Raw genomic sequence first — 27,188 nt, forward strand, 5'->3', positions numbered from 1 at the left:
CATTTGCCTAGTCGTGAAGCAAGGAACATAAGGCCGGGCAGTTCTTAGAACTGGGAGTAAGTCTCATGCTTCTTGACCCAATCTTTCCCATACTTTTCTCTCAATTTGCCACCCTGGATCTATGGGACCAGCCCGTTCTCCTTGCCTCTAGGGTACCTCCCAGGCTTCGGATTTTGCCTAAATCATGGTGATACTCAACTGCTGGTCTAGAGCCATCACCTAGGCCTACCAGGAATATTTAAAGAGATGCCTTCTCACTCCCATTGCCGTGTAAGCCCCAGTGGGCTACTGATTTTTACTCCGCTCACCGACAAGAAACAAGCTTCCAATGGAGTCTGCCTCCACGGTTAGGAGAATAAGAAAGAGGTGAGCTTCTGCTTGCTCAGCTCACTGTGGCAAACTTAAGCACTGCTGACTCCTATCACAGGAATGCATCCCAGGCTGGAGGCTTTGGGAGAGTGTCTCACAGAGGCTCCAGCTCCTTCACTGAGGGAAACTGTTTATTGAGGGTTGGCCTCCAAGCCCTTGCTTCCAAGCATGGCATCAGTCTGCCCAGAAGTTATCTTCTTGCTTTAAGTGAAACCAAGAGAGCCCCTCTTTGTCTAAGGCCCTCTAAAGTTCATCGGAAAGGGGTGCCCCCGGAGAGTCCTGGTCCTCGAGCTGTTTCCGCACAACGTAGCAGGATCACAGCTTCCTAGTAGGACAAGTCCTCAGTTAAGAGAACCAGCTGCAAATCTGTGTCCTTCTAGTGCTCAGACAGCCTTCTTTTCCTGGGCTCTTTCATCTCATTTTTTCTTATCTACTGCTGCCAGAGAGGTCGCACAGAGTCTACTTAATCTCCACTAAGACACAAGTTGATTGCGCCTTTCCCACGTCATATTTGATGACTTTTGATTTCAGACCTGCCATTATCTGGGCAGGGACAGCCATAGAAAAGCTGCTGACTTCCTAGTAAAGCCCTGAAGTCATCACAGGTTAAAAGCAATCCACACTCACTTCACGTTCCACCCACAATTTTACTGTAGGAAACACAAGGATTGAAACTGAAGTTGATAATCAGAGAAGGAAGACAGTTCTGTGACATGTTTTTAATAGCAATTAATTTTTGCAGAGAAAAATGAGTTTTTTACTAACATGTTTCCCAAACCCTCATCAATTCTTATCCTATTTCCCAGAAACAAATAGCTAATAAACTCCTGGTCTAACAAAAGTTGGCTGCGTTAGCATACAAAAAGTTTCCTGATCACAAAAATAAAGTTTTTTGGCTGACATAAAACTTAACAGCACATTTTAAAAAAGAAAACGGAAAAGAGTCATCTAGTTATCCATTCCCTTCCCCAGCTCCCATGACAGACTTACGGCAAATGCAATACTCCTGACCCTGTAGCCTAAAGTCTGGAATGGGCCGAGATCTGAATGTACCAGAGACACCATTAAATCACCCCTCCACACCAACTGCCCCCAGCTGACAGGCTGCATCTGACCGACTGAGGGCTATGTGGGGAACAGGGGTTGGGCTCTTCTTGAGTCTGAGACGCTTCTGTACTATAGAACATTCTGATCCAGAGTCTTTACAAATTGTACCTTAAGGAACTGGCAAACTGACAGTGAAGCTACCAGCTGTCGTGAGCAGAACTCCTAGCAATTCTGAAAAGCAAAATGTGAATGATACTTATAACGGTCCAAAGGGGAAGAAAAACTTGTCTTAGAGACCAGAAATTCACCAACTAATTTTAAAAATCACACGCGGGAAACACTGAGCAAACACCAAGAGTGGCACACTTTGTGGAAAACAAGTATTCATAAATCACTCATTTAGTCATATGACTGAAAGATCTAGTAGATCAATTTTCTTTCAAGTCAGCAAGGCATTGCATTCTCGCTTACATGACAACTTCCAACAAAGTGGGAAACTATCTTCCAGATCAGGAATTTAAAAACCCCAAATGTGGAGATCAGAATCACTGGAGGGCTAATAAAGGACCCAGACCCAGACCTGCTGAAGCAGGAAAGAGCTGGGCCTCTGTATTTTACCAAATTCCCAGGTGATGTGGATACACACGAAGTTTGAATACCACAAGTCTTTGCTGTATAATTAGAATCACTTTGGGGGATGTTTTTAAAAAAAAAAAAAAAAAAAAAAAAACCCAAGCCCAGGCCACACCTAATACCAATTAAATCAGAGTCGCTGAGGGTGGGCCCAAGTGGCAATAGTTTTAAAAATTCCCCACGTGACTCCAATGTACAGCCAAGTATCAGTGCTTCTCAAACTCGAGTGTGCCGTGGAAGTCACCTGAGGATCTTGTCAAACTGCAGACCTAATTCAGTAGAACTAAAGGGACCCGAGATTCTGCATTTCTAGCAAGCTCCCAGGTGATGGCAATGCTGCTGGTCTGAGGACCACATTTTGGGTAGCAATGTGATACATCTGCACTGTCCAATAGGTAGCCACTAGCCACATGAGGCTTTTTGAAATTTCAATTTAAATTAATTAAATTTAAAATTAAGCTCCTCAGTCACACAAGCCACATTGCAACTGCTCAACAGCTACATGTGGCTAGGGGCTGCAATAAAACATAGACTATTTCCATGACCTTGTTAAGTTCTATTGGACACCACTGCTTTATCATCCAGCTATTGAAAAGTATGTAAAACCTGTAAGAGGATTAAGTTCAAAGCAAGATTATCGATGATTTACTTGGACTTTTAGGGGATGGTTGAGGACTGCCTTATGGTGGTTATTCTGGACATCACTGTCACCCGTGTGGATGGAGGACTCAAAAGCATGCATAGTATATAAGCAAATAATACATAACGAGCAGGGAAACCCTCCAAGGAGTGAAAGTCCAGAATAATATAAAACAAATCAGAAGCCAATAAGAATAAAACAAGTGAAACAGGTGTAAGAAGCAAGTAATATACTCAGAGATGGCAGGAGTAGGAGATAAAGCATATAAAGCATATAAATAAGAAATAACTAGGAACACAGCAGAAAAAGGACCAGAGGTTAGGGCCCATGACTTGTAAACAACACAGAAAATGCTTTTTCAAAGCATCATATACACAGTATTGGTCAAAACTATATCTGGCTCAAGCCTCCATTTTCCAACTCAAAGGAATTTCAGAATAGAGTTGTAAAAATGGCTAAGTATAAAAGTGATTAAAAGGCTTACCATTAAAGAAAACCACAGTGTGGAAGCTACTCAGCAAAATACCTCAAGTATACAAAGGGTAATTATGCAAACTTTCTAGCAAAGAAACAAAAATTGGGGCTTCCCTGGTGGCGCAGTGGTTGAGAGTCCGCCTGCCGATGCAGGGTACATGGGTTCGTGCCCTGGTCCGGGAAGATCCCACATGCCGCGGAGCGGCTGGGCCCGTGAGCCATGGCCGCTGAGCCTGCGTGTCCGGAGCCTGTGCTCCGCAACGGGAGAGGCCACAGCAGTGAGAGGCCCGCGTACCGTAAAAAAACAAAACAAACAAACAAAAAAATTGAAGCTAATCTGCAGCAAGAATAATTTAGGTTAGATTTAAGAAAACCTTCAGCACCAGACAGGTTACCACAGATAGACTTAAGGCCTAGAATAAGTTAGAAAGATGATAGCTTTGGAAATAGGCACAGTCATTCTTGAACAGATAACTTAGGAGCAGATGCAAAGGCAGGATGGATGACTTGACATCAGGCTAAAACATCTATGTTAAGTCTTCCGATTTTCATACTGTAAGACAGCTTCAGCTGACAGAAGGGAGAGGAAAACTCCTTCCCTGGCAGAGGAGAGCATTGAACAGGGGAAAGACAAGCAGGCTCTCCTGTTGATTCCAGGAGGCCAGTGTCGCCCTGGGGAGGACGACAGGTTCTCTGATTTCATCAAGAGGCGATGCCTGGTGTGCTGCCGTTTTGGAAGTGTGGTCAATCTAAAGTTGGTTATTTTAGAGCAGGGGTTCTCCACCGTGGCACTACTGACATTCTGGACTGGATAATTCTTGGTTGTGGGGACTGTCCTGTGGAGGATGTTTAGCAGCTTCCCCAACCTCCACCTACTAGATGCCCGCAGCACCTGGCCAAAAAATGCCCAGAAGACAAATGACCACGAAAGGTATCTTCCCTGAAAGATAAGGAAACAAATTAAATTTAAAAGGAAAGATATTTCAGGAGCTAGCCAGGGGACAAGCAACTAATAACCTTTCAAAAGGGAAATAATAAAACACTGACACATGAAAATTTAAATTTAATCTTTAGAAAAACTTTACAAGCGGAAAAGTCCTAAAATAATTTTTAAGTTAAAGATACTTTTCAGATCTTACAAAAGCTAAAAGACCTAACAGTACAGTAGTTTCCCTGTGGTTTTCATTATAGCATTCAATAACAATAACAATAAATTCAATAACATGGGATTCTCATTAAAAGATGCTTCCTTTAGTTCCAAAATCATTAACAAAGCAAATGCACTTAGTATGGTTCCAAAATATTAATTTATTTTAGGTAAACACATGCATAAATTTGTGGATACAATCTCTTAAGAGAGTCACACTAAATTCCTACCTATGAATATATTATTCTTGAAAGGTCTGATACCAGCAGTAACAGCCTGGCCTTGCTGGCTTTGGTCAGCAGTCACCGTAGCTGACAAAAGTGGTTTTGTCCACTAGAGGGAACTCAGCTTGTCATATTGTTCCCAGAACAAACAGAAGTACAACAGTGAACAAAATAGGAAAGAGAAACTTGCGTACGTGTGTGTGTGTGTGTGTGAGTGTGTTGCACACTAGGCTGGGGAGGGGGAAGAGAGGACAGCAGAGCTAAACTCAAGAGCTCTAGAGCTAAACTCAACCTCTAGGTCACCTTAATATTTGTATAAAGACGAGGGAAACAAAAAAAACCTAAACACATTTTCAAAGCATTTCTTTTCCCTGTGCAAAATAAATAAAAAGGCAACATCCAAAATCAGGTAGTCTTTTTTAAAAAAAAATCTCCATATTTTTATAGAAGTCATTAAGATTTCTCTTTCTTACTAAAAATAGTTTATTCCCTTATAAGCCAGAGCTACTAGGCTCTGTTCATTACAAATATTATCTGCACCTAGAATTAACTACCTGCTAGGCACAGAACAAAGTACATTATTGGAAAGTCAAAGTAATTCTTTAAAGGTCTGTTAAATCAATGCTCAGAAGAACCATAGGTAAAGCTTTTAAGTTGGCTGTGAAACAGAAAATTTTGGTCATTAACTATCAAGTGGTTCTTGCAATCAGGACAAATCAGCTTTTCTTTTTTTTAACATCTTTATTGAAGTGTAATTGCTTTACAACGGTGTGTTAGTTTCTGCTTTATAACAAAGTGAATCCGTTATACATATACATATGTTCCCATATCTCTTCCCTCTTGTGTCTCCCTCCATCCCACCCTCCCTATCCCACCGCTCTAGGTGGTCACAAAGCACCGAGCTGATCTCCCTGTGCTATGTGGTTGCTTCCCACTAGCTAGCTATTTTACCTTTGGTAGTGTATATATGTTCATGCCACTCTCTCGCTTTGTCACAGCTTACCCTTCCCCCTGCCTATATCCTCAAGTCCATTCTCTAGTAGGTTTGTGTCTTTATTCCTGTCTTACCCCTAGGTTCTTCATGACATTGTTTTTTCTTAAATTCCATATATATGTGTTAGCATACGGTATTTGTCTTTCTCTTTCTGACTTACTTCACTCTGTATGACAACTTTAAGTCCATCCACCTCATTAAAAATAGCTCAATTTCATTTCTTTTTATAGCTGAGTAATATTCCATTGTATATATGTGCCACATCTTCTTTATCCATTCATCTGATGATGGACACTTAGGTTGTTTCCATCTCCGGGCTATTGTAAATAGAGCTGCAATGAACATTGTGGTACATGACTCTCTTTGAATTATGGTTTTCTCAGAGTATATGCCCAGTAGTGGGACTGCTGGGTCATATGGTAGTTCTATTTGTAGTTTTTTAAGGAACCTCCATACTGTTCTCTATAGCGGCTGTACCAATTCACATTCCCACCAGCAGTGCAAGAGTGTTCCCTTTTCTCCACACCCTCTCCAGCATTTATTGTTTCTAGATTTTTGGATGATGGCCATTCTGACTGGTGTGAGATGATACCTCATTGTAGTTTTGATTTGCATTTCTCTAATGATTAATGATGTTGAGCATTCTTTCATGTGTTTGTTGGCAGTCTGTATACCTTCTTTGGAGAAACGTCTGTTTAGGTCTTCTGCCCATTTTTGGATTGGGTTGTTTGTTTTTTTGTTATTGAGCTGCATGAGCTGCTTATAAATTTTGGAGATTAATCCTTTGTCAGTTGTTTCATTTGCAAATATTTTCTCCCATTCTGAGGGTTGTCTTTTGGTCATTTACTGTGCAAAAGCTTTGAAGCTTCATTAGGTCCCATTTGTTTATTTTTGGTTTTATTTCCATTTCTCTAGGAAGTGGGTCAAAAAGGATCTTGCTGTGATTTATGTCATAGAGTGTTCTGCCTATGTTTTCCTATAAGAGTTTGATAGTTTCTGGCCTTACATTTAGGTCTTTAATCCATTTTGAGCTTATTTTTGCGTATGGTGCTAGGGAGTGATCTAATCTCATACTTTTACATGTACCTGTCCAGTTTCCCCAGCACCACTTATTGAAGAGGCTGTCCTTTCTCCACCGTACATTCCTGCCTCCTTTATCAAAGATAAGGTGACCATATGTGCGTGGGTTTATCTCTGGGCTTTCTATCCTGTTCTATTGATCTTTCTGTTTTTGTGCCAGTACCATACTGTCCTGATTACTGTAGCTTTGTAGTACAGTCTGAAGTCAGGGAGCCTGATTCCTCCAGCTCCGTTTTTCGTTCTCAAGATTGCTTTGGCTATTCGAGGTCTTTTGTGTTTCCATACAAATTGTGAAATTTTTGTTCTAGTTTTGTGAAAAATGCCAGTGGTAGTTTGATAGGGGATTGCATTGAATCTGTAGATTGCTTTGGGTAGTAGAGTCGTTTTCACAATTTTGATTCTTCCAATCCAAGGACATGGTATATCTCTCCATCTATTTGTATCATCTTTAATTTCTTTCATCAGTGTCTTATAATTTTCTGCATACAGGTCTTTTGTCTCCTTAGGTAGGTTTATTCCTAGATATTTCATTCTTTTGTTGCAATGGTAAATGGGAGTGTTTTCTTGATTTCACTTTCATTTTTCATTATTTGTGTATAGGAATGCAAGAGATTTCTGTGCATTAATTTTGTATCCTGCTACTTTACCAAATTCATTGATTAGCTTTAGTAGTTTTCTGGTAGCATCTTTAGGATTCTCTATGTATAGTATCATGTCATCTGCAAACAGTGACAGCTTTACTACTTCTTTTCCGATTTGGATTCCTTTTATTTCCTTTTCTTCTCTGATTGCTGTGGCTAAAACTTCCAAAAGTATGATGAATAAGAGTGGTGAGAGTGGGCAACCTTGTCTTGTTCCTGATCTTAGTGGAAATGCTTTCACTTTTTCACCATTGAGGATGATGTTGGCTGTGGGTTTGTCATATATGGCCTTTATTATGTTGAGGAAAGCTCCCTGTATGCCTACTTTCTGGAGGGTTTTTATCATAAATGAGTGTTGAATTTTGTCGAAAGCTTTCTCTGCATCTATTGAGATGATCATATGGTTTTTCTCCTTCAATTTGTTAATATGGTGTATCACGTTGATTGATACTGAAGAATCCTTGCATTCCTGGAATAAACCCCACTTGATCATGGTGTATGATCCTTTTATGTGCTGTTGGATTCTGTTTGCTAGTATTTTGTTGAGGATTTTTGCATCTATGTTCATCAGTGATATTGGCCTGTAGTTTTCTTTCTTTGTGACATCCTTGTCTGGTTTTGGTATCAGGGTGATGGTGGCCTCATACAATGAGTTTGGGAGTGTTCCTCCCTCTACTATATTTTGGAAGAGTTTGAGAAGGATAGGTGTTAGCTCTTCTCTAAATGTTTGATAGAACTCGCCTGTGAAGCCATCTGGTCCTGGGCTTTTGTTTGTTGGAAGATTTTTAATCACAGTTTCAATTTCAGTGCTTGTGATTAGTCTGTTCATATTTTCTATTTCTTCCTGATTCAGTCTTGGCAGGTTGTGCATTTCTAAGAATTTGTCCATTTCTTCCAGGTTGCCCATTTTATTGGCATAGAGTTGCTTGTAGTAATCTCTCATGATCTTCTGTATTTCTGCAGTGTCAGTTGTTACTTCTCCTTTTTCATTTCTAATTCTATTGATTTGAGTCTTCTCCCTTTTTTTCTTGATGAGTCTGGCTAATACTTTTTCAATTTTGTTTATCTTCTCAAAGAACCAGCTTTTAGTTTTATTGATCTTTGCTATCATTTCCTTCATTTCTTTTTCATTTATTTCTGATCTGATTTTTATGATTTATTTCCTTCTGCTAACTTTGGGGGTTTTTTGTTCTTCTTTCTCTCATTGCTTTAGGTGCAAGGTTAGGTTGTTTATTCGAGATGTTTCCTGTTTCTTAAGGTAGGATTGAATTGCTATAAACTTCCCTCTTAGAACTGCTTTTGCTGCATCCCATAGGTTTTGGGTTGTCGTGTCTCAATTGTCATTTGTTTCTAGGTATTTTTTTATTTCCTCTTTGATTTCTTCAGTGATCACTTCGTTATTAAGTAGTGTATTGTTTAGCCTCCATGTGTTTGTATTTTTTACAGATCTTTTCCTGTAATTGATATCTAGTCTCACAGTGTTGTGGTCGGAAAAGATACTTGATACAATTTCAATTTTCTTAAATTTACCAAGGCTTGATTTGTGACCCAAGATATGATCTATCCTGGAGAATATTCCATGAGCATTTGAGAAAAATGTGTATTCTGTTGTTTTTGGATGGAATGTCCTATAAATATCAATTAAGTCCATCTTGTTTAATGTATCATTTAAAGCTTGTGTTTCCTTATTTATTTTCATTTTGGATGATCTGTCCATTGGTGAAAGTGGGGTGTTAAAGTCCCCTACTATGAATGTGTTACTGTCGATTTCCCCTTTCATGGCTGTTAGTATTTGCCTTATGTATTGACGTGCTCCTATGTTGGGTGCATAAATATTTACAATTGTTGTATCTTCTTCTTGGATTGATCCCTTGATCATTATGATTCTTTGATTCTTTGATTCTTCTACTAGTCTTTATTTTAAAGTCTATTTTGTCTGATATGAGAATTTCTACTCCAGCTTTCTTCTGGTTTCCATTTGCATGGAATATCTTTTTCCATCCCCTTACTTTCAGTCTGTATGTGTCTAGGTCGGAAGTGGGTCTCTTGTAGACAGCATATATATGGGTCTTGTTTTTGTATCCATTCAGCCAATCTGTGTCTTTTGGTGGGAGCATTTAGTCCATTTACATTTAAGGTAATTATCGATATGTATGTTCCTATTCCCATTTTCTTAGTTGTTTTGGGCTTGTTATTGTAGGTCCTTTCCTTCTCTTGTGTTTCTTGCCTAGAGAAGTTCCTTTAGCATTTGTTGTAAAGCTGGTTTGGTGGTGCTGAACTCTCTCAGCTTTTGCTTGTCTGTAAAGGTTTTAATTTCTCCATCAAATCTGAATGAGATCCTTGCTGGGTAGAGTAATCTTGGTTGCCGGTTTTTCTCCTTCATCACTTTAAATCTGTCCTGCCAGTCCTTTGTGGCTTGCAGAGTTTCTGCTGAAAGATCAGCTGTTAACCTTATGGGGATTCCCTTGTGTGTTATTTGTTGTTTTTCCCTTGCTTTTTTTTTTTTTTCCTTGCTTCTTTTAATATGTTTTCTTTGTATTTAATTTTTGACAGTTTGATTAATATGTGTCTTGGCATATATCTCCTTGGATTTATCCTGTATGGGACTCTCTATGCTTCCTGGACTTGATTAACTATTTCCTTTTCCATATTAGGGAAGTTTTCAACTATAATCTCTTCAAGTATTTTCTCAGTCCCTTTCTTTTTCTCTTCTTCTTCTGGAACCCCTATAATTCGAATGTTGGCACGTTTAATGTTGTCCCAGAGTTCTCTGAGACTGTCCTTGGTTCTTTTCATTCTTTTTTCTTTATTCTGCTCTGCAGTAGTTATTTCCACTATTTTATCTTCCAGGTCACTTATCTGTTCTTCTGCCTCAGTTATTCTGCTATTGATCCCATCTAGAGTATTTTTAATTTCATTTATTGTGTTGCTCGTCATTGTTTGTTTCATCTTTAGTTCTTCTAGGACCTTGTTAGATGTTTCTTGCATTTTGTCTATACTATTTCCAAGATTTTGGATCATCTTTACTATCATTATTCTGAATTCTTTTTCAGGTAGACTGCCTATTTCCTCTTCATTTGTTAGGTCTGGTGGGTTTTTAATCTTGCTCCTTCATCTGCTGTATGTTTTTCTGTCTTCTCATTTTGCTTATCTTACTGTGTTTGGGGTCTCCTTTTTGCTGGCTGCAAGTTCGTAGTTCCCGTTGTTTCTGGTGTCTGTCCCCAGTGGCTAAGGTTGGTTCAGTGGGTTGTGTAGGCTTCCTGGTGGAGGGGACTAGTGCCTGTGTTCTGGTGGATGAGGCTGAATCTTGTCTTTCTGGTGGGCTGGTCCACGTCTGGTGGTGTGTTTTGGGGTGTCTGTGGACTTATTATGATTTTAGGCAGCCTCTCTGCTAATGGGTGGGGTTGTGTTCCTGTCTTGCTAGTTGTTTGGCATAGGGTGTCCAGCACTCTAGCTTGCTGGTCGTTGAATGAAGCTGGGTTTTCATATTGAGATGGAGATCTCTGGGAGATTTTCGCCATTTGATATTATGTGGAGCTGGGAGGTCTCTTGTGGACCAGTGTCCTGAAGTTGGCTCTCCCACCTCAGAGGCATAGCACTGACTCCTGGCTGCAGCACCAAGAGCCTTTCATCCACACGGCTCAGAATAAAAGGGAGAAAAAGAAGAAAGAAAGAAAAGAAAAGAAAGAAAGGAAGGAAGGAAGGAAGGAAGGAAGGAAGGAAGGAAGGAAGGAAGGAAGAAAGAAAGAAAGAAAGAAAGAAAGAAAGAAAGAAAGAAAGAAAGGAAGGAAGGAAGGAAGGAGGGAGGGAGGGAGGGAGGGAGGAGAGAAGGAAGGAAAGAAAGAAAGAAGATAAAATATAATAAAATAAAGTAAGATTAAATAAAATAAAGTTATTAAAATAAAAAATATTAAGAAAAAAAATTTTTTAAAGAAAAAAAAAACAGACGGATAGAACCCTAGGACAAATGGTGGAAGCAAAGCTATACAGAGAAAATCTCACACAGAAGCATACACATACACACTCACAAAAAGAAAAGGGGAAAAAATAACAAATCTTGTTCTCAAAGTCCACCTCCTCAATTTGAGGTGATTCGTTGTCTATTCAGGTATTCCACAGATGCAGGGTACATCAAGCTGATTGTGGAGCTTTAATCCGCTGCTTCTGAGGTTGCTGGGAGAGATTTCCCTTTCTCTTCCTTGTTCGCACAGCTCCCGGGGCTCAGCTTTGGATTTGGCCCCGCCTCTGCATGTAGGTCGCCGGAGGGCGTCTGTTCTCCACTCAGACAGGACGGGGTTAAAGGAGCCGCTGATTCGGGGGCTCTGGCTCACTCAGGCCGGGGGGAGGGAGGGGTACGGGGTGCGGGGTGTGCCTGCGGCGGCAGAGGCCGGCGTGACGTTGCACCAGCCTGAGGCGTGCCTTGCATTCTCCTGGGGAAGTTGTCCCTGGATCCCGTGACCCTGGCAGTGGCAGGCTGCACAGGCTCCCCGGAAGGGGATGTGGAGAGTGACCTGTGCTTGCACACAGGCTTCTTGGTGGTGGCAGCAGCAGCCTTAGCGTCTCATGCCTGTCTCTGGGGTCCACGCTTTTACCCGCGGCTCGCGCCCATCTCTGGAGCTCCTTCAAGCAGCGCTGTTAATCCCCCTCCTCGCGCACCAGGAAACAAAGAGGGAAGAAAAAGTCTCTTGCCTCTTCGGCAGGTCCAGACTTTTCCCCAGACTCCCTCCCGGCTAGCCCACGGTGCACTAACCCCCTGCAGGCTGTGTTCAAGCTGCTAACCCCAGTCCTCTCCCTGGGATCTAAGCACCGAAGCCCGAGCCTCAGCTCCCAGCCCATGCCCATCCCGGCGGGTGAGCAGACAAGCCTCTTGGGCTGGTGAGTGCCGGTCGTCACCAATCCTCTGTGCGGGAATCTCTCCGCTTTGCCCTCCGCACCCCTGTTGCTGTGCTCTTCTCCGCGGCTCCGAAGCTTTCCCCCTCTGCCACCCGCAGTCTCCGCCCGTGAAGGGACTTCCTAGTGTGTGGAAACCTTTCCTCCTTCACAGCTCCCTCCCACTGGTGCAGGTCCCATCCCTATCCTTTTGTCTCTGTTTATTCTTTTTTCTTTTGCCCTACCCAGGTACGTGGGGACTTTCTTGCCTTTTGGGAGGTCTGAGGTCTTCTGCCAGCGTTCAGTAGGTGTTCTGTAGGAGTTGTTCCACGTGTAGATGTATTTCTGGTGTATCTGTGGGGAGGAAGGTGATCTCCACGTCTTACTCTTCCGCCATCTTCTTCTCCTCTCCTCCAAATCAGCTTTTTAGTTTTAAAACATTCTTTTAATTACAAAACAATAGTTTCATTGTAGAAATTTTAGAAAATGCAAATCAGCTTAAAAAAGAAAAGAAAAAAAATCACCTTCAACCCCACCATCTGCACAAATAACTACTACCATATGTGTATATATCCTTGTTTTTTTCTATGCATAGAACCACCTTTATTTTTAATCTATAAAAAATGAATCTTTATCTTTTCTCATTTAAATATCTTTCTATATACATACATTTTTATATACAGATACACACATTTATATATATATGTAAATTTTTAATTGAGGTATAATTGACATGTAACATTATATTAGGTTCAGATGATTTGACATTATGATTTGATATCTGTATATACTGGGAAATGATCACCACAATAAGTCTATTTAACACCTGTTAACTTTTAAATTTTTACGTGGCTGCATAGTATTTCATTGTATGTATCATGACATAGATACTTTACCTGAACTTTACACTTATAGCATCCCTGACTGTTGATATTTAGGTTGTCTCCAATCGTTCAGTGTGAAAAGCCCTCTAAGGGGGCCCTCTCTTCCTATCTGATGTTGCCACAAAAGCTGCGCTGACACTTATTCCCTCAGAAAAGCCTTACATATAAAATACCAAGTATACAACCTGGACAAAACTCAGAATCGATGCTGACCCGAGTTTTTCCACGTCAGGAAGCCCCTTATCACCATCTTCCCACTTCAGACCGGTTTACGTCCACCTCTAGGGGGCATCCTTCCTGCTCCAAACCACTGCTCCTTTAGGGGGTATCTGCACTTCACTCACAAAATCCTCCCATGTCTTTTGTCTTCTGTCACATACGACTTTCCCATTCCCATTCCCCCAGCGTGCATCCTGATTGTGTATGTGGAGGACGGGGGGAACGTCCCAAACAATTCACAACCCCCAACTGGTATTTCAAAAACACACAGGCCTTTATTTTGACAATTAAATTCCTGTTACTGCAGAAACTGTGTCCAACTCTACATCCAGAGCTAGAAGCAACTAGGCTTGCAGCAGCTCTGTGATGTGGAAGACAATGCATATTTTTCCTCTCCCTCTGAAAGCATCATACACATCACAAGGGTTAATGGCCTAATTCTTTATCTTCCCTATCCACATTCATCACAAGACACCCTGCCCAGGAAGGCAAGAATGAGAGGTTATTGTTAAGACGGAATGAATGAGACAATGTGTGGCTCTGTTCTTCTGACCTGACAGTGTGACCCAGGCAGGGGGACTGCGGCCAGGGAGGGGTACGTGCTGGCTTCCACGCATCCCGGCACAGCTGCCCCTGTGTGCTGCGGGCAAACGAACCTGGCTCAGGGGCCTCCCTCTGACTCTCCTTCCGGAGCAGCAGCAGGAGAGATGAGGTCGAGGTGCTGCTGGGGGGATGCGATCTCTCTCAGTGAGAACTGGAGCATTAGATCCAATTCCTGGCGGCTCTCTGCTACCTCAGGTACCCCTCAGACTAGAGTGATGATCGGTTTCTTCTTTAAAATACAAACTATGAGCGTCTAAGGATGAGAAGCCACACTGAGGACACCATGTGCACCAGCACTTGGGGAAGAATCCTAGTTGCTTAGATCTTTAACCATAAATCAGAAGCTTAGGAAAACGATGTCATGACATTTGTACACCAAGACGGTAACACATCCACTGCCACCAAGAGCCATACTGTCCCTCCCAGGCATTGGTGAGGAGGGACTTCTATGGAGGTGTTTATGGAATCAAAGGCATTTTGGTCCATTGGGTTGCCACGTGTTTCCCCACAGAAGCTATTCAATTGCATACTGTACTTTCTGGCAAAATCATATTTCTCCAGAGTTGATGATGAAGACTTTTCTCAAAGACCAGAGCAAGAGCCAAAAGAAAAGGCCACAGAAGAAACAGAATCCTTATCTTGGGAGTTCAAAGTCTTATTCTACCCATGAGCATACAATGGGCTTCTGAAGTGGAAGAGTTTCAGGAAGTTACTGGAGGTCAAGAGAAGGGCAACGGTTTCTTTGTAGTGCTCTGTGTTTTTCATTCAAAATAAATAAAACAGAAACAAAACAAAAAGAACCCCAAAGTCAAAATACAATTTCAGAGAACACCCCAGGTTCCCCAAAGCCAGACTCACTCTGTCGCCACCATCTGGGGAATGGGCTCATCTAGGAGTTCCAAGCTGTGCAGGATCCAGTAGCAGAGCCATGGGCGGCTGGCATCCAGACACTGCAAAAGGAACAGGGTAAAAAACACACCCCTTATTCAGAATCATTCCAAGACCCTGCTGAAAAGGCAGCAGGGTCTCCAACTGTTCAGTGTGAAAAGGGAGACATCTGTCTCCCTCCTGGCAGCCTGGCAAGGAGGAGGAGGACAACCTCTGAACAGTGAATGACGGACACTTTGCCTGGTGGCTTTAGCCAGGAGCTGAAATGACCATATGTGAGAAAAGGACAATGGGACAAAGGAGTTTAACCTGAACCCAATGGGTCCTTCCCTGACAGACATCCAAAGAAGCCGAGCAGAGGACTTCTCACATGCCAGAAAGTTAAGTGCTACTATTTTCTCAGTGCAGACCCAAGAAGATACACAACCTCAGGATGGGATTACCTGGAGTAACTCATCCAGTAAGTATCTCCTCATGCCAAGCCCTGGGGGCACAGTAATGAGTAAAATTCAGTTCCTACTTTTAAGATACTTTGTTTAGGATGTGTGCGGTTTTCTGTAGAGGAAGAGGGCAATTAGAAAGACATGTAAGTACAAGTGTCTTTCTGAAACAAGGCAGAACAAAACTAATGCATACATATACCTGGATAAACGCTATAATGGGTACGTGAAAGAAACTGACTACCTCTGCCTGGGGAGCTGGGAAAGGTTTCCAAAGGTGACATGTGAGCAGGTCTTCATCCTAACTCAAGCCATAAATATTCAAGCATTCAAAGCTAGGCGGGCAGGCAGTATTACTGCCCCAGTTTTACAAATCCAAAGTCTATATATGAGATCCAGAGAGATGAACTTTTTCCAGATTACAGAGAGTAAACGTCAGAGATAAGATAAGACTGCCAGCTTCTAGACTCTCAGTCCAGTGCTCTTTCCATTGTCCCAAACTGCCCTCTTCATAAATGTGCACATAAATGTGCTAGCTCCCCACCTGGGGGCAGCTGGTGTGGTGACAGAAGACACTGCTATCGGTTTCAGTGCCAGCTTCTCCTCTCACTAGCTATGTGCCTTTGAGCAAATACTTAATCTTGCTATGCCTATTTCCTTATCTATGAAGAAATAAAGACTTACCTACCCCCTGGAGTAGCCGTGAGGATTAAATGAGACAATGAACGGCAAGCTTTTAGCACACCCTTCAGTGAATTGTTAGCTGTCACCGCATTAATTGTATCAGGGTTGCCTGGACCCTAATCACTGAGGATTGAATACTGAAAGTCCACAGGCCAAACGTAACCCAGGGATGCGTCCTGCTTGTTCCCTGTAGTGTTTTGTTTGTTTAATTAGAATTGGTTGTAACATTTACGTGTTGAGAGATCCACAGAGAAATCTGAATTTCTGGCTTCATTTGGAAAAACAAGAAGAGATCTGGCAACCCTGGGTCTGCACTGCGGTTTGGCGGCAACTGGCAGGAACAGAGTAAAGGCGTGGGTCCTCTGCTTTGCCTCAGTTCCACCCCACGCACCGTCCCCCAACCAAGCCCACGTCTCTCGTTTATGCTACCCGCTTGGGTCTATAGGGCCAAATTCCTGCTGTAAATAATCAAATGTAGAACCCCCAAATAAAAGCACATTCAAAGCAGAGCTGCTCTATGTAAAGTGGGGCAGGGAAACTGGCGGCCTCTGGTTCACATTCACCCTCTGGCTGCTACTCACCCCTATTCCCAACACCCCTCCCCTCCACCTCCGCTGGCCTCCCCTGAGCCCCTCTCTGGACCCCTAGGGCTCTAAGGTATATTGATTTAAGATCCACTCCACGTTTGGGCATTTTTACAGTGTTAAACCGCAGGGACTTATATACTGGTCCTTTGGCCAGTAGAGAAATTAGAACAGCTTACAGGGCCAAGGGGTGGGGATGAACAGGTATCTAGACCACCTTTTAGCGGTCAAGGGGTGTCTAGAAGAACACCATGTGAACCCCCCTCAGCCACGATAGGGGTGAAAGCCCCACCCCATCTGGGGCCTCCACCAGCTGTCAGGGAGGACGAGACTAGAGATCGGGTTCTGTCCTTTCGGAAGTAGGAGTCCCGGCTCTGTGGGGCAGAGCTGCTGCAGACCCGGTTCTCACCAGAGCCACACGGGACGGTGAGTGACTCTACGACAGGGCAAGCCCATAGTGTCTTTTACATCCAAACAGTAAAAAAGGAGAAAGATCTGACTGATAATTTGATAGAGAAAGCTCCTGGGCAAGGTGTTTACCTCGTAGGCATCTGTCAGCTGTCGGAGGCCTCTCTTCAGATAATGGAAGTGCTTCTCCCTCTGCAAAATAAGCCTGGAAAGATAAAGAGCTTTGTAAACCTACTCTAACGGCCTCGGCTTCCCCCACTACAGAACACACGCACACACTCACTCACACCTTCTGGTCATCCCCCCACAGTCAATGAGCTCCCCGGGGCGGCTAAACTAGAGAAAAGAGGCCAGTCTCTGAACGTCCCTAACGTGTCTGGAAATGGCGCCGGCAAATGTTTGGGGCGGGGCTTCCCTGGTGGCGCAGTGGTAAAGAATCCGCCTTCCAATACAGGGCACACGGGTTCGAGCCCTGGTCGGAAGCTAGGATCCCACATGCCGCGGGGCAACTAAGCACGCGCGCCACAACTACCGAGCTCGCGCGCCTCAATGAGAGAGAGCCTGCGTGCTGCCAACTGTGGAGCCCACGCCCTCTGGACCCCAACAAAGAGCCCGTACGCTGCAACAAAAGATCCTGCATGCCTCAGCGAAGATCCGGCGTGCCGCAACAAACACACGGCGCAGCCAAAAAATAAATAAATAAATAAAATGTTAAAAAAATTAAAAATCAGGGCCTCCCTGGTGGCGCAGTGGTTGAGAGTCCGCCTGCCGATGCAGGGGACACGGGTTTGTGCCCCGGTCTGGGAAGATCCCACATGCCGTGGAGCGGCTGGGCCCGTGAGCCATGGCCGCTGAGCCTACGCATCCGGAGCCAGTGCTCCGCAATGGGAGAGGCCACAATAGAGAGAGGCCGGCGTACAGCAAAAAAAACTAATAAATAAAAAATTCGTGCAGACAAAAAATAAATAAAATGTTAAAAACAAACTCTCCTTCGTGGCCAGTAGCTTTGGGCTAGAAATGCCACTGTGAGCACACTTAGCCAGGCGGTAACAAACCACCCAGAAAGTTCCTCCAGGGTCTAACTGAGAACAGATACCTTGCGGCTCCCCATCCTGTAGGCAATTTAAATGTGAGCCTCGCCACGTCCCTGATTTGGTTAGCCTCTGTCGTTCTGGTCATTTCTTCTGGGGTCACTTCTCTGAAGTCTGTGGTTTGTACCCTGCCTGCCCCTCACTCATCCATCTAGTATTCCCTCCCCGAAATTCCACCTCCCACGTGCTGACCCACAGCCCTGGCCTGAGGATCATGTGTGTATTCCGCAGCCAGTCGCTCTCCTCGGCCCTGATGTCAGCAACACTGGCTCTAAGATGGACTGTGCTGGCCATGGCCACCTGCACAGGCAGGCAGAGGACAGGGGCTGCACTTCTCGCTGGGTCTGACAGAAGGGGTCTGTGTGATTACGGAAGGAAGGAAAAAAGTAAAGAATTTAAGACATTCACTGTGCTTGCTGATTCCAGAAATAAAATGAAAGAAGAACCAGCCTCTTTCCTAGGTATTCAATTCAACAATTGTTTATTGAACTCCCACTGCACTGTGCCGAGAAGAAGTAGTCTTTACTTCAAAAAGTCTAATTCAGTACTGGAAATGAGATAAGGACATAAGCGGTTACAATATGAGGAAAACTGGGTAGGTGTCATAAAGGGAAGACAGATAAAATACTAGAAGTTCTAAAGGGTTTGGGGGAGGGCATCTCATTCAGAAAACAACGATCAGGGAAGGTTGTGTGAACAGGTGGAATTTGAGGTAGGGGCCCTGGAAGAAGGAGAATATTTTAATAGGCAGAGGAGGTGAGGAGTTGGTGGGAGGACAGTTTAGCCAAGAAGGAACAAAAACAAAAGGAACCGACCAGGGCCGTCCAAAAGAACTTCCAGTGATGATGGAAGTGTCTTTGTCTGTGCTGTCCGATAGGTAGCCACGAGCCACATGTGCATACTGAGCACTTGAAATGTGGCTAGTGCGACTGAGCAACTGAATTTTAAACTTTATTTAATTTTAATTAATTTACGTTTAAACAGGTACAAGTGGCTAACGGCTACTACACCATGCAGACAGGTATAAAGTGTGCAGAGGGAGTGCAGGTCGGGGATTTGGCCTGGCTATTAGGAATGAAAGAGGAATGGTCAAGAGGCCCTTTTTACAGGGATCTGGGATGCCAGCTGAGGAATTTAACTCAACTTACTACGCAAAGGGAATTTGCGACAACATGGATGGAACTTGAGGACATTATGCTACGTGAAATAAGTCAGATAGAAAAAGATAAATACTGGACGATCTCACTCATATGTGGCACTCTAGGGCTTCCACCAAAAAAACAAACAAAAGCCCTGAACTTGTGGATACAGAAAACAGATTGGTGGTTGCCTGACGTGAGAAGTGAAGGGGGAGGGCAGTGAAATAGGTGAAGGGGGTCAAAAGGTACAAACCTCCAGTTATAAAATAAATAAGTCATGAAAATGTAATGTACAGCACAGTGACATGGTTAATAATACTGTACTGCATATTTAAAAGTAGCTAGGAGAGTGGGTCTCCAAAGTTCTCAACACAAGAAAAAGAATTTATAACTATATATGGTGCTGAATGTTAACTGGACTTACTGTGGTGACCATTTTGCAATACATACAAATATTGAATCATTGCGTTGCACACCTGAAATGAATATAATGTTATGTCAGTTATACGTCAATTTAAAAAAATAGGCAAAGGAAAACCCTGAGGGTTTTCAGCTGAGAAAAAATGACCAGAACTGTGCTTTAGAAAAATTATCTGACCACAGTAGGTATTCAATATGTGTTTACAAACTGTACTGATGAAAGCAGTAAGTGGGGAGAGAGATGAGGTGGGAAGACAGGGTAAGATGCTATTAAGAGTCAACCAGGTGGGAAGAACTTAGAGTTCTGAGGGCTCCACCTAGCACGGTGCCCAAGACAAGCTGACTGTGGACAGGTGGACTCTGAAGCACTGGAAGTGTATTCAGGTGCGGATGTCAGTCACATCGCTGGAAACACATGTGAGACTCTGGAGAGGGATCCAGGTGACACAGACGAACTGGGAATCATTTATCTGCAAGCAGGTGACAGGTGAAGCTGCAGGAGTAGAGGACAGAGCAGAGAGAAAAGTTTGAAGGCAGAACTGAGGGAAGACCCATCTTTAAGGGCTTGGAGGACTAGGAGCCAGAAGAGAGAAGTAAAGAGCAGTACACAAGCAGAGGAAGGACAAAGGCAGTGTCGCCTCACAGGCAGAGCAGGAGGAGAGAATTTCACGGAGGTTTTTTTTTTTTTTTTTTTTTCGGTACGCATGCCTCTCATTGTTGTGGCCTCTCCCGTTGCGGAGCACAGGCTCCGGACGCGCAGGCTCAGCGGCCATGGCTCACGGGCCCAGCCGCTCCGCGGCATGTGGGATCCTCCGGGACCGGGGCACGAACCCGTGTCCACTGCATCGGCAGGCGGACTCCCAACCACTGCGCCACCAGGGAAGCCCTCACGGAGGTTTTTAACAGCGGCAAACAGTGCAGTAAGAGTGAGGAAAAAGAGGACAAACTACAAAGTGGCTGGTGACCTTCAAGAGAGTCAGGGAGTGAGGAGAGCAGATTCCAGATCATAAAGAAGAGATGGCCAGACTCAATTTCTCTTTCAAGGAGGTCCAGGGGTCAGGGCTCAGTGAGCACAGGGACAGGTGGGCTTTAAGCACTGGAGGTGTATTCAGGTGAGGGCATCAGGAGGAGAGGTGAGTCTGAAAATAATGAATGAGTCTACATTCTCAGAACAGAAACAATGGGAGAGTGTGAAATTAGACAAACAGAGGACTCTCAAGTGGGGAAGAGGGAAACCAAGGAAACGTGGGACGGCCTCAGTTTTCTCAGGAATTAGGAGGCAAGACCTGGGAGAGTGTGCGCTGGCCATAATGGGGAATATGTTAGGGAATCTACACAAGATGAATGAAGGATGATAAACCGGCGTGAAGGCCCAGCTGAAGCTGAGGAGTATAAACTTTTGATGAAGCCATTCAGAAGGCACTGTTGTATGATTTTTTTTCTTGGCAATCTTGCTAGGACCCTTTAGCAGAAGCAGCGACAGGGGTACTGTGGTTAGGGCTCATAAGACGGGAAGAGCAGAAAGGTAGAGGTGTGAGGGAGCAGAGTGAGATCAGCGGACAGCTGACGAGAGCACACCGCGCGGCCTGGCCCTGGCTGGGCAGGCTGAGTGTGGCCAGCATAGGTGTGATGGATGAGAAAAACCAGGAGGGCGCAGGAGACGGTTAACAGGGCAGGCAGGGACCCACTCAAGAAGTGAGAGGAGGCTGAGAAACCCAATCCAGGTGAGGGCAAGCACAGAATTTGGAGGCAGAACTCCTGACTTCTAACTATGAAAGGATCAGGTCACAGAGGGGTTTCTACAGGTCAGTTCTTTCCAGTCCGAAAAACAGTCAGAGGAATTTGAATATGCCAAATACCCTGGGATGCTAGGCCACAGAGGAGAGAAGGGAAAATACTCTGTTCCAATAACGAGAACACTTTCCACCTCATTTAAAATGTCGGGCAAGACAGCATTAAAAGTTTCTTGAGAATAAAATTTTGTGATCCTAAGTGTAATGCTGGGGAAAGGGACCAGGTACTGACTGGAATTCCCTGTTGGGTCTGCCTGCCTACTGCATACCCTATAACCCCGTGAAGGGAGCGCGCATCTAGCTTCAGCACCTGGGCCCAGCACAGAGCAGGCTCTCAACGTTTACTGTCTGAATGAACGAGAGAAAGAATAGAGGAATGGTAGCGTCAGTTTCTGACTAGCCCAAAGAGACTTCTCCCTGGGTACGTGTCCTGTCAATTAAAAAGAATGACAAACCTCAAAGGGAAAGTTAAAATGCGAGCAAGCAGAGAGGACAAGGAGGGGTTGGTTAGATCGCAGATGGCATCCACTCTGGCTCAGGGGTGCTTCCCATCAGTCTCTCGTGTGGTCACACATGCCACACTGCAGGAGACCTGTCAGCCAGGGGTTAAACTTCCCTGGAGGACTCGGTATTTCTAGAGAGCTGAATTAAGCCACAAACAAATCCTTCCCCTTATTGTGGGGGAAAGGAAAAACCAACCATGGAGAATGAACCCTTTCCCTTGTCTTCTCACTCCTCTCATTTGACAAGGGGCTTGTCCGTCCTAGGAAATGAAAGACCTCAGAGGCAAAGGCTTTTCTATGTGTAGGGAGGAAGAGACTCTGCTACTCCTCAGGGTCCTGAAGTGACAAGAAGCTACCTGAAGCCTCACCTGACCAGAAACATCTAACTGAAAGAAGCTTCAGGCACCTTTCCTGCAGCTCTGAGTTGGTCCCTAGAAGTGGGACCTGAGGCAGCCCAAAGGGGGCTCCCCAATAGCTCTCCTCCCACCCCGAACCTCACTCACAGATAGCCAGGCCCTGGGAGTCCTGCTAAGAGGGAACTAGTGAATTCCTTTAGCTGGTTTCATCTGAAGACCAACTTTGGCCACAAGCAGGGGAAGAGAAATTTCTTTCAGTGGCTTTTTCCACAAGGGAAACTGTCCTTTCACTTTCATCAACTTAATCATAAACACACGTACACATGCATACAAGCACACACACAAAAATGCTAATATGTAAATGTTATTCTAAAATCTCGGGAAATGTTTCTTTGTTTATCTAGAGCTTCAAGGGCCACAATGCTGCTTGAATTTTAACTTCTTCTTTGAGGTTTATGATTCTTTTAAGTTGAAGGGACATATATCCAGTTTCTTTTGGTCAGCCAGAGACTGTACTAAGAGCCTTACTGTTATGGACTAAATTGTGTCTCCCCCCATCCCCAAATTTCATATGTTGAAGCCCTAACCCCCAGTGTGACTGCATTTGAAGATAGGACCTTTAAAGAGGTATTTAAGGTTAAATGGGACCTGGTGATCCTATAAAAAGAGTAAGTGACACTGGGGAGGAGTCCACACAGAGAAAAGGCCATGTGAACACACAGTGAGAAGGCGGTCTCTGCAAGCTAAGCAGAGAGACCTCAGGAGAAACCAACCCTGCCAGCACCCTGATCTTGGAATTCCAGCCTCCCAAACTGTGAGAAAACAAATTTCTGTTGTTTAAGCCACCCCATCAGTGGTATTTGATTATAGCAGCCCTAGCAAACTAATACTCTTACCATTCTTTTAGTCTAAAGTCACCTCTAGATCTAAAACTCTTTTCTGTGTAGGGCGTTAGAAAAGAAAAGCTAGAGCTCTTTCCCTTTCCTTTCTGAATAATTCAGCCCCAAAGCCATTCAATCAGGTGGAGCAGAACAAGCCAGGCTCTGCCAGGAGTGGGGTGGCAGGGCACGCCGCAGGGCACGCTGCAGTGCTCAACTGGCTGAGGAGGGCATCTGTGTGGCTGCGGAGAGAGGGGTGGGAGATTGGGACACACAGGAATGACCAAATAAATGCATATATTTAGGATACTGGCAGCCTGGTTCCACTGTTGGAGAAGTATCTTAGAAATACTTGTGTACCGTGCAGTATGTACAGTACAGTCCCATGCCCTCACCAAGCTCCAGTCACACTGCCTTGGGTGCACTCTGCTCTTTTCAGTCTCAGAGCTGTAGCTCATGTTTTCCCTCTGCCTGGAAAAGTCCCACCACCTCCTAAACTGGCCAATTCCTACTCACCCCCCAGGTCTCAGCCTAAGAGTCACTTTCTCTGAGAGGCCTCTGCTACGACTTAATGTCTACATCCCTCCAAAACTCTTATGTTGAAATCCTAATCCCCAGTGTGATGGTATTAGGAGGTGGGGACCTCTCTGCATGGTGATTAGGTGGTCAGGGTAGAGTTCTCATGAAGGGATTAGTGCTCTTATAAAAGAGACCCCAGAGAGCTTCTTCCACCAGGTGAGAATACAGTGAGAAGATGCCATCTATGAACCAGAGGTACGGGTCCTCGCCAGACACCAGATCTGCTGGTGCCTTGATCTTGGACTTCCCAGGCTCCAGAACTGTGAGAAATAAACGTTAAGTCACCCAATCTACAGGAAGTTGCTACAGCAGCCCAAATAGACTGAGACACCTTCCCTAATTTACATCCAACCTAATTTACACCCTCCCTGTTACTCTCTCTCGGAGCGCCACGTTCCCTTCTTAAGACAGTTACCTCCGGGCTTTCCTGGTGGCGCAGTGGTTGAGAATCCGCCTGCCAATGCAGAGGACACGGGTTTGAGCCCTGGTCCGGGAAGATCCCACATGCCGCAGAGCAACTAAGCCCGTGCGCCACAACTACTGAGCCTGAGCTCTAGAGCCCGCGAGCCACAACTACTGAAGCCTGCGCACCTAGAGCCCGTGTTCCACAACAGAAGTCACCGCAGTGAGAAGCCCGTGCACTGCAACGAAGAGTAGCCCCCGCTCGCGGCAACTAGGGAGAAGCAATGAAGACCCAACGCAGCCAAAAATAAATAAATAAAAGAAATTTATATTAAAAAAAAAAGAGAGACAGTCACCCCCTTGGTAACTATGTTCTTTGAATTCACTGGTTTAATAACTACCTTCCCCATGAGACTGAGAGCCCAGCAGGAGCAGGACCTGGGTCAGCCTTGCTCACCCTGTTCCCAGAGCCCAGCAGTGCCTGAGCCCCTAGATACCGTTGCCAAATGGGTGAAGGAATGAATGACTTTAAATGAACACAGCAAACTGAATGACAGCAAACACACTCCCTCCCCCTAAACGTGGACCATCCCTGAGACTCATGCTTTTGTTTGTGACAGATGAGAGATCAGGCAATCAGTCCATTGTTGGCTGCTGGGAGGGCTTTAAACCCACTAAAGCCAGGGGCTTCTCCAGTCAAAAAGTAAGCCTCTGGCACATAAGCAGTAAGTCACTTGAGAGAGGGTGGGAGGGAAGATGAACTTACTTGTATGAACGTTGGAAAGAACAACAGTATGAAGGACCATATCTTTCAACTGCTCAGGATTTGGAAAATGCTAAAGTATCATCACATAGCGAAATGGCAGAAAACATGGAAGCTGAGCAGGTGCCCATATGAAAACTGCTTTGAGAGCTTAACTCAGAGCATTCTGGCTTCAGAGCAACTGCCAACACTTAACCTTTAGTGCTCTATTAGCATTATCAATATTTCCCCCTTACAAGGAGCACCAGGCTACTTTTTCCCAAGAAAAAAACAATTTGTTTGTTTGTTTTTTGGCCACGCTGCACAGCTTGAGGGATCTCAGTTCCCAGACCAGGAACTGAACCTGGGTTACGGCAGCGAAAGCCCAGAATCCTAACCACTAGGTCACCAGGGAACTCCCCGACAATTTAAAAATTTCATGTGAGTGTGTGTGTGTGTGTGTGTGTGGTTTATGCATTTCAGGTGTCTTACTAAAGCTAATATAATACATGGAAAAGGGGAAATTCATAAGCATGTGAAACTGTGAGAATGACTAACCACGGGGAAAGAAAAATTAACTTTTATGGGAAAGCAGGATACGGATGAACAGAACTGTTCAAAGCATGGTCCAAAAGCTCCTTGGGAGGGACCCCCTCACTCCAGGAGAGAATGCATGTTTCACAGTCTGAGAGTGAGGAAGATCATTTCTGGGATGAGGAATAAACTGTAGAATGTAACAACATTCAGCTTCAGCCTTGAACTTCAGCCCAATCTTCTATTTGGCAGTGGCTCTGAAAGGCTGAATAGATGGATGCCTCGCTCAGCACCATTGCTGGCATCCCCGGACCTGGGCGTGGTCAGTGATCCTGGGAGTGTGTGTGATTCTGCCACATCGGATCAGCAGCATGACCTCAGAAACACACACGAGCCATGTCACCTAGATTAATTGCTCTATCTGAATATTCACTTCAGCTAACAAGGAAGTTTCGTTCCTGCAATACAATACTAGACTTTTAAAATTTGACTACTAAAATATTAAATATTGTAATTGTGATAGTAATTTAAAATGCTGATAAATTTTCATATTTATTCTTAAACCCCAGAAGTTCATTCTATGGTGAAGATGTTTGGCTCCAGCCTCATGTTGATAAGTTGATTTACATTCTCAGCCATCTGGCCACAGTGTGTAATATCTCTAATATTAATTAGCAGGCCGTGACATAAGATGCTAATTAGCATCCTTTAAAACACTCATTTTCATAGGCAACAATGACAAAATGGGAAATGTCAGATTCCTGACATAAACCCAGAGCCCTGGTATATTCTATTTCCACAAAGGATACAAACCCAACAGAAACATTTTTGTTTTCCACCCACACCTGACCTAAGACCTATGAATCAGGGGATTTTACTCCTTTACTGTCCTCTACCACCACTCCCAAAACACAGCTTCTTCCCAGATTGTAACCTCCTATTCTCCGTCCCATCTCAGTAAGAATAAAAGGAAAGTCCAAGGGCTCTATTCTGATGGTGGGTGAAAAAGGAATGTCAAATGATCAAAGGTCCCTTTGGAAATACAGAGGATATGTGTCCACAGAGCTGGTGACAGGGCACAGTGACTCAGAGCACAATCAGGTGAGTCATCGTGATGCAACTCTAACCACAAACCCCTCCTGAAGCCACCATGCCCCTCACCATCACCAAGTCCTACCACCTCTGGGGAAACAGCCTGTACTGGGCAGAGAGCTCCTTCTCCCCGAGCTGTTTACACAAATGGTGTCGTTTGCTAAGCTCCAACTGTGGCTCACGACAAAAGCAATAATTCATTGATTGAGGTCTGGGCTACGAGTTAAAGTAGAAATTTAGGTTAGCAGTTTGGAAGAAGACTCCTCTGGTTAGTTGATGCTTTCCTTTTCTGCTCTAGGGAAGAAAGATCAAGAGAACTCTTCCACCTGTCTTTCCATTTTTCCAACTGTTTTCTGCCTTGGCTAATCAGAATATTTTAACTAAATTTCTTCTCATGGAAATAAGGGCAAAATGGAATGGTGGCAAAAAAAGACACCAAGTTAACTCAGGCTAGAAATATTTGTAATGGTCCAGTAAGCAGAAGTACCCAGAGACTGACTTGCCAGGAGTTAGTGTGTTAGGAGGCCTCAGGAAATTGGGAGACATGATAAAGGAGGTCAGGCTGGACCTCAGACCCTTCAGCTTCCCATCCAGAGAGAATCAGCCAGCGGCCCAACTAGACTACGTCCAGAGACTGTCAAGGAATAGTGCTATAACATTAAGATAAAACAATGACCAAACACAATTTGGACTACTGATCAGGAAAGATAACACAGGACAGTTTCAGAGAAGCAATCTGTGATTAGAAGAGAAATGCTAATAAATGAAATAACCTTATGAAATTCTAGTGTGATACATTACAAAATTGGGGGAAAAAAGAGAAAATGAAGG

At 44.2% G+C, this 27,188-nt stretch overlaps 1 protein-coding gene across 2 annotated transcripts in view; it reads right to left on the minus strand.

Annotated features, from left to right (window-relative positions):
* The window catches only part of FNTB (farnesyltransferase, CAAX box, subunit beta), an 84,662-nt gene that overhangs the window by 35,194 nt on the left and 22,280 nt on the right, over nucleotides 1-27,188 (minus strand). For both annotated transcript variants that reach the window (XM_067733136.1, XM_067733126.1), the window contains exons 3-4: nucleotides 16,961-17,033; nucleotides 14,683-14,774 (exon numbers count right to left, since the gene is read on the minus strand). In XM_067733136.1, the coding sequence (XP_067589237.1) occupies nucleotides 14,683-14,774; nucleotides 16,961-17,033 (165 nt within the window). The remainder of the gene's footprint in view (nucleotides 1-14,682; nucleotides 14,775-16,960; nucleotides 17,034-27,188) is intronic.

This window comes from Pseudorca crassidens, chromosome 1 (genome assembly GCF_039906515.1).
Source record: "Pseudorca crassidens isolate mPseCra1 chromosome 1, mPseCra1.hap1, whole genome shotgun sequence".
NCBI lineage: Eukaryota > Metazoa > Chordata > Mammalia > Artiodactyla > Delphinidae > Pseudorca > Pseudorca crassidens.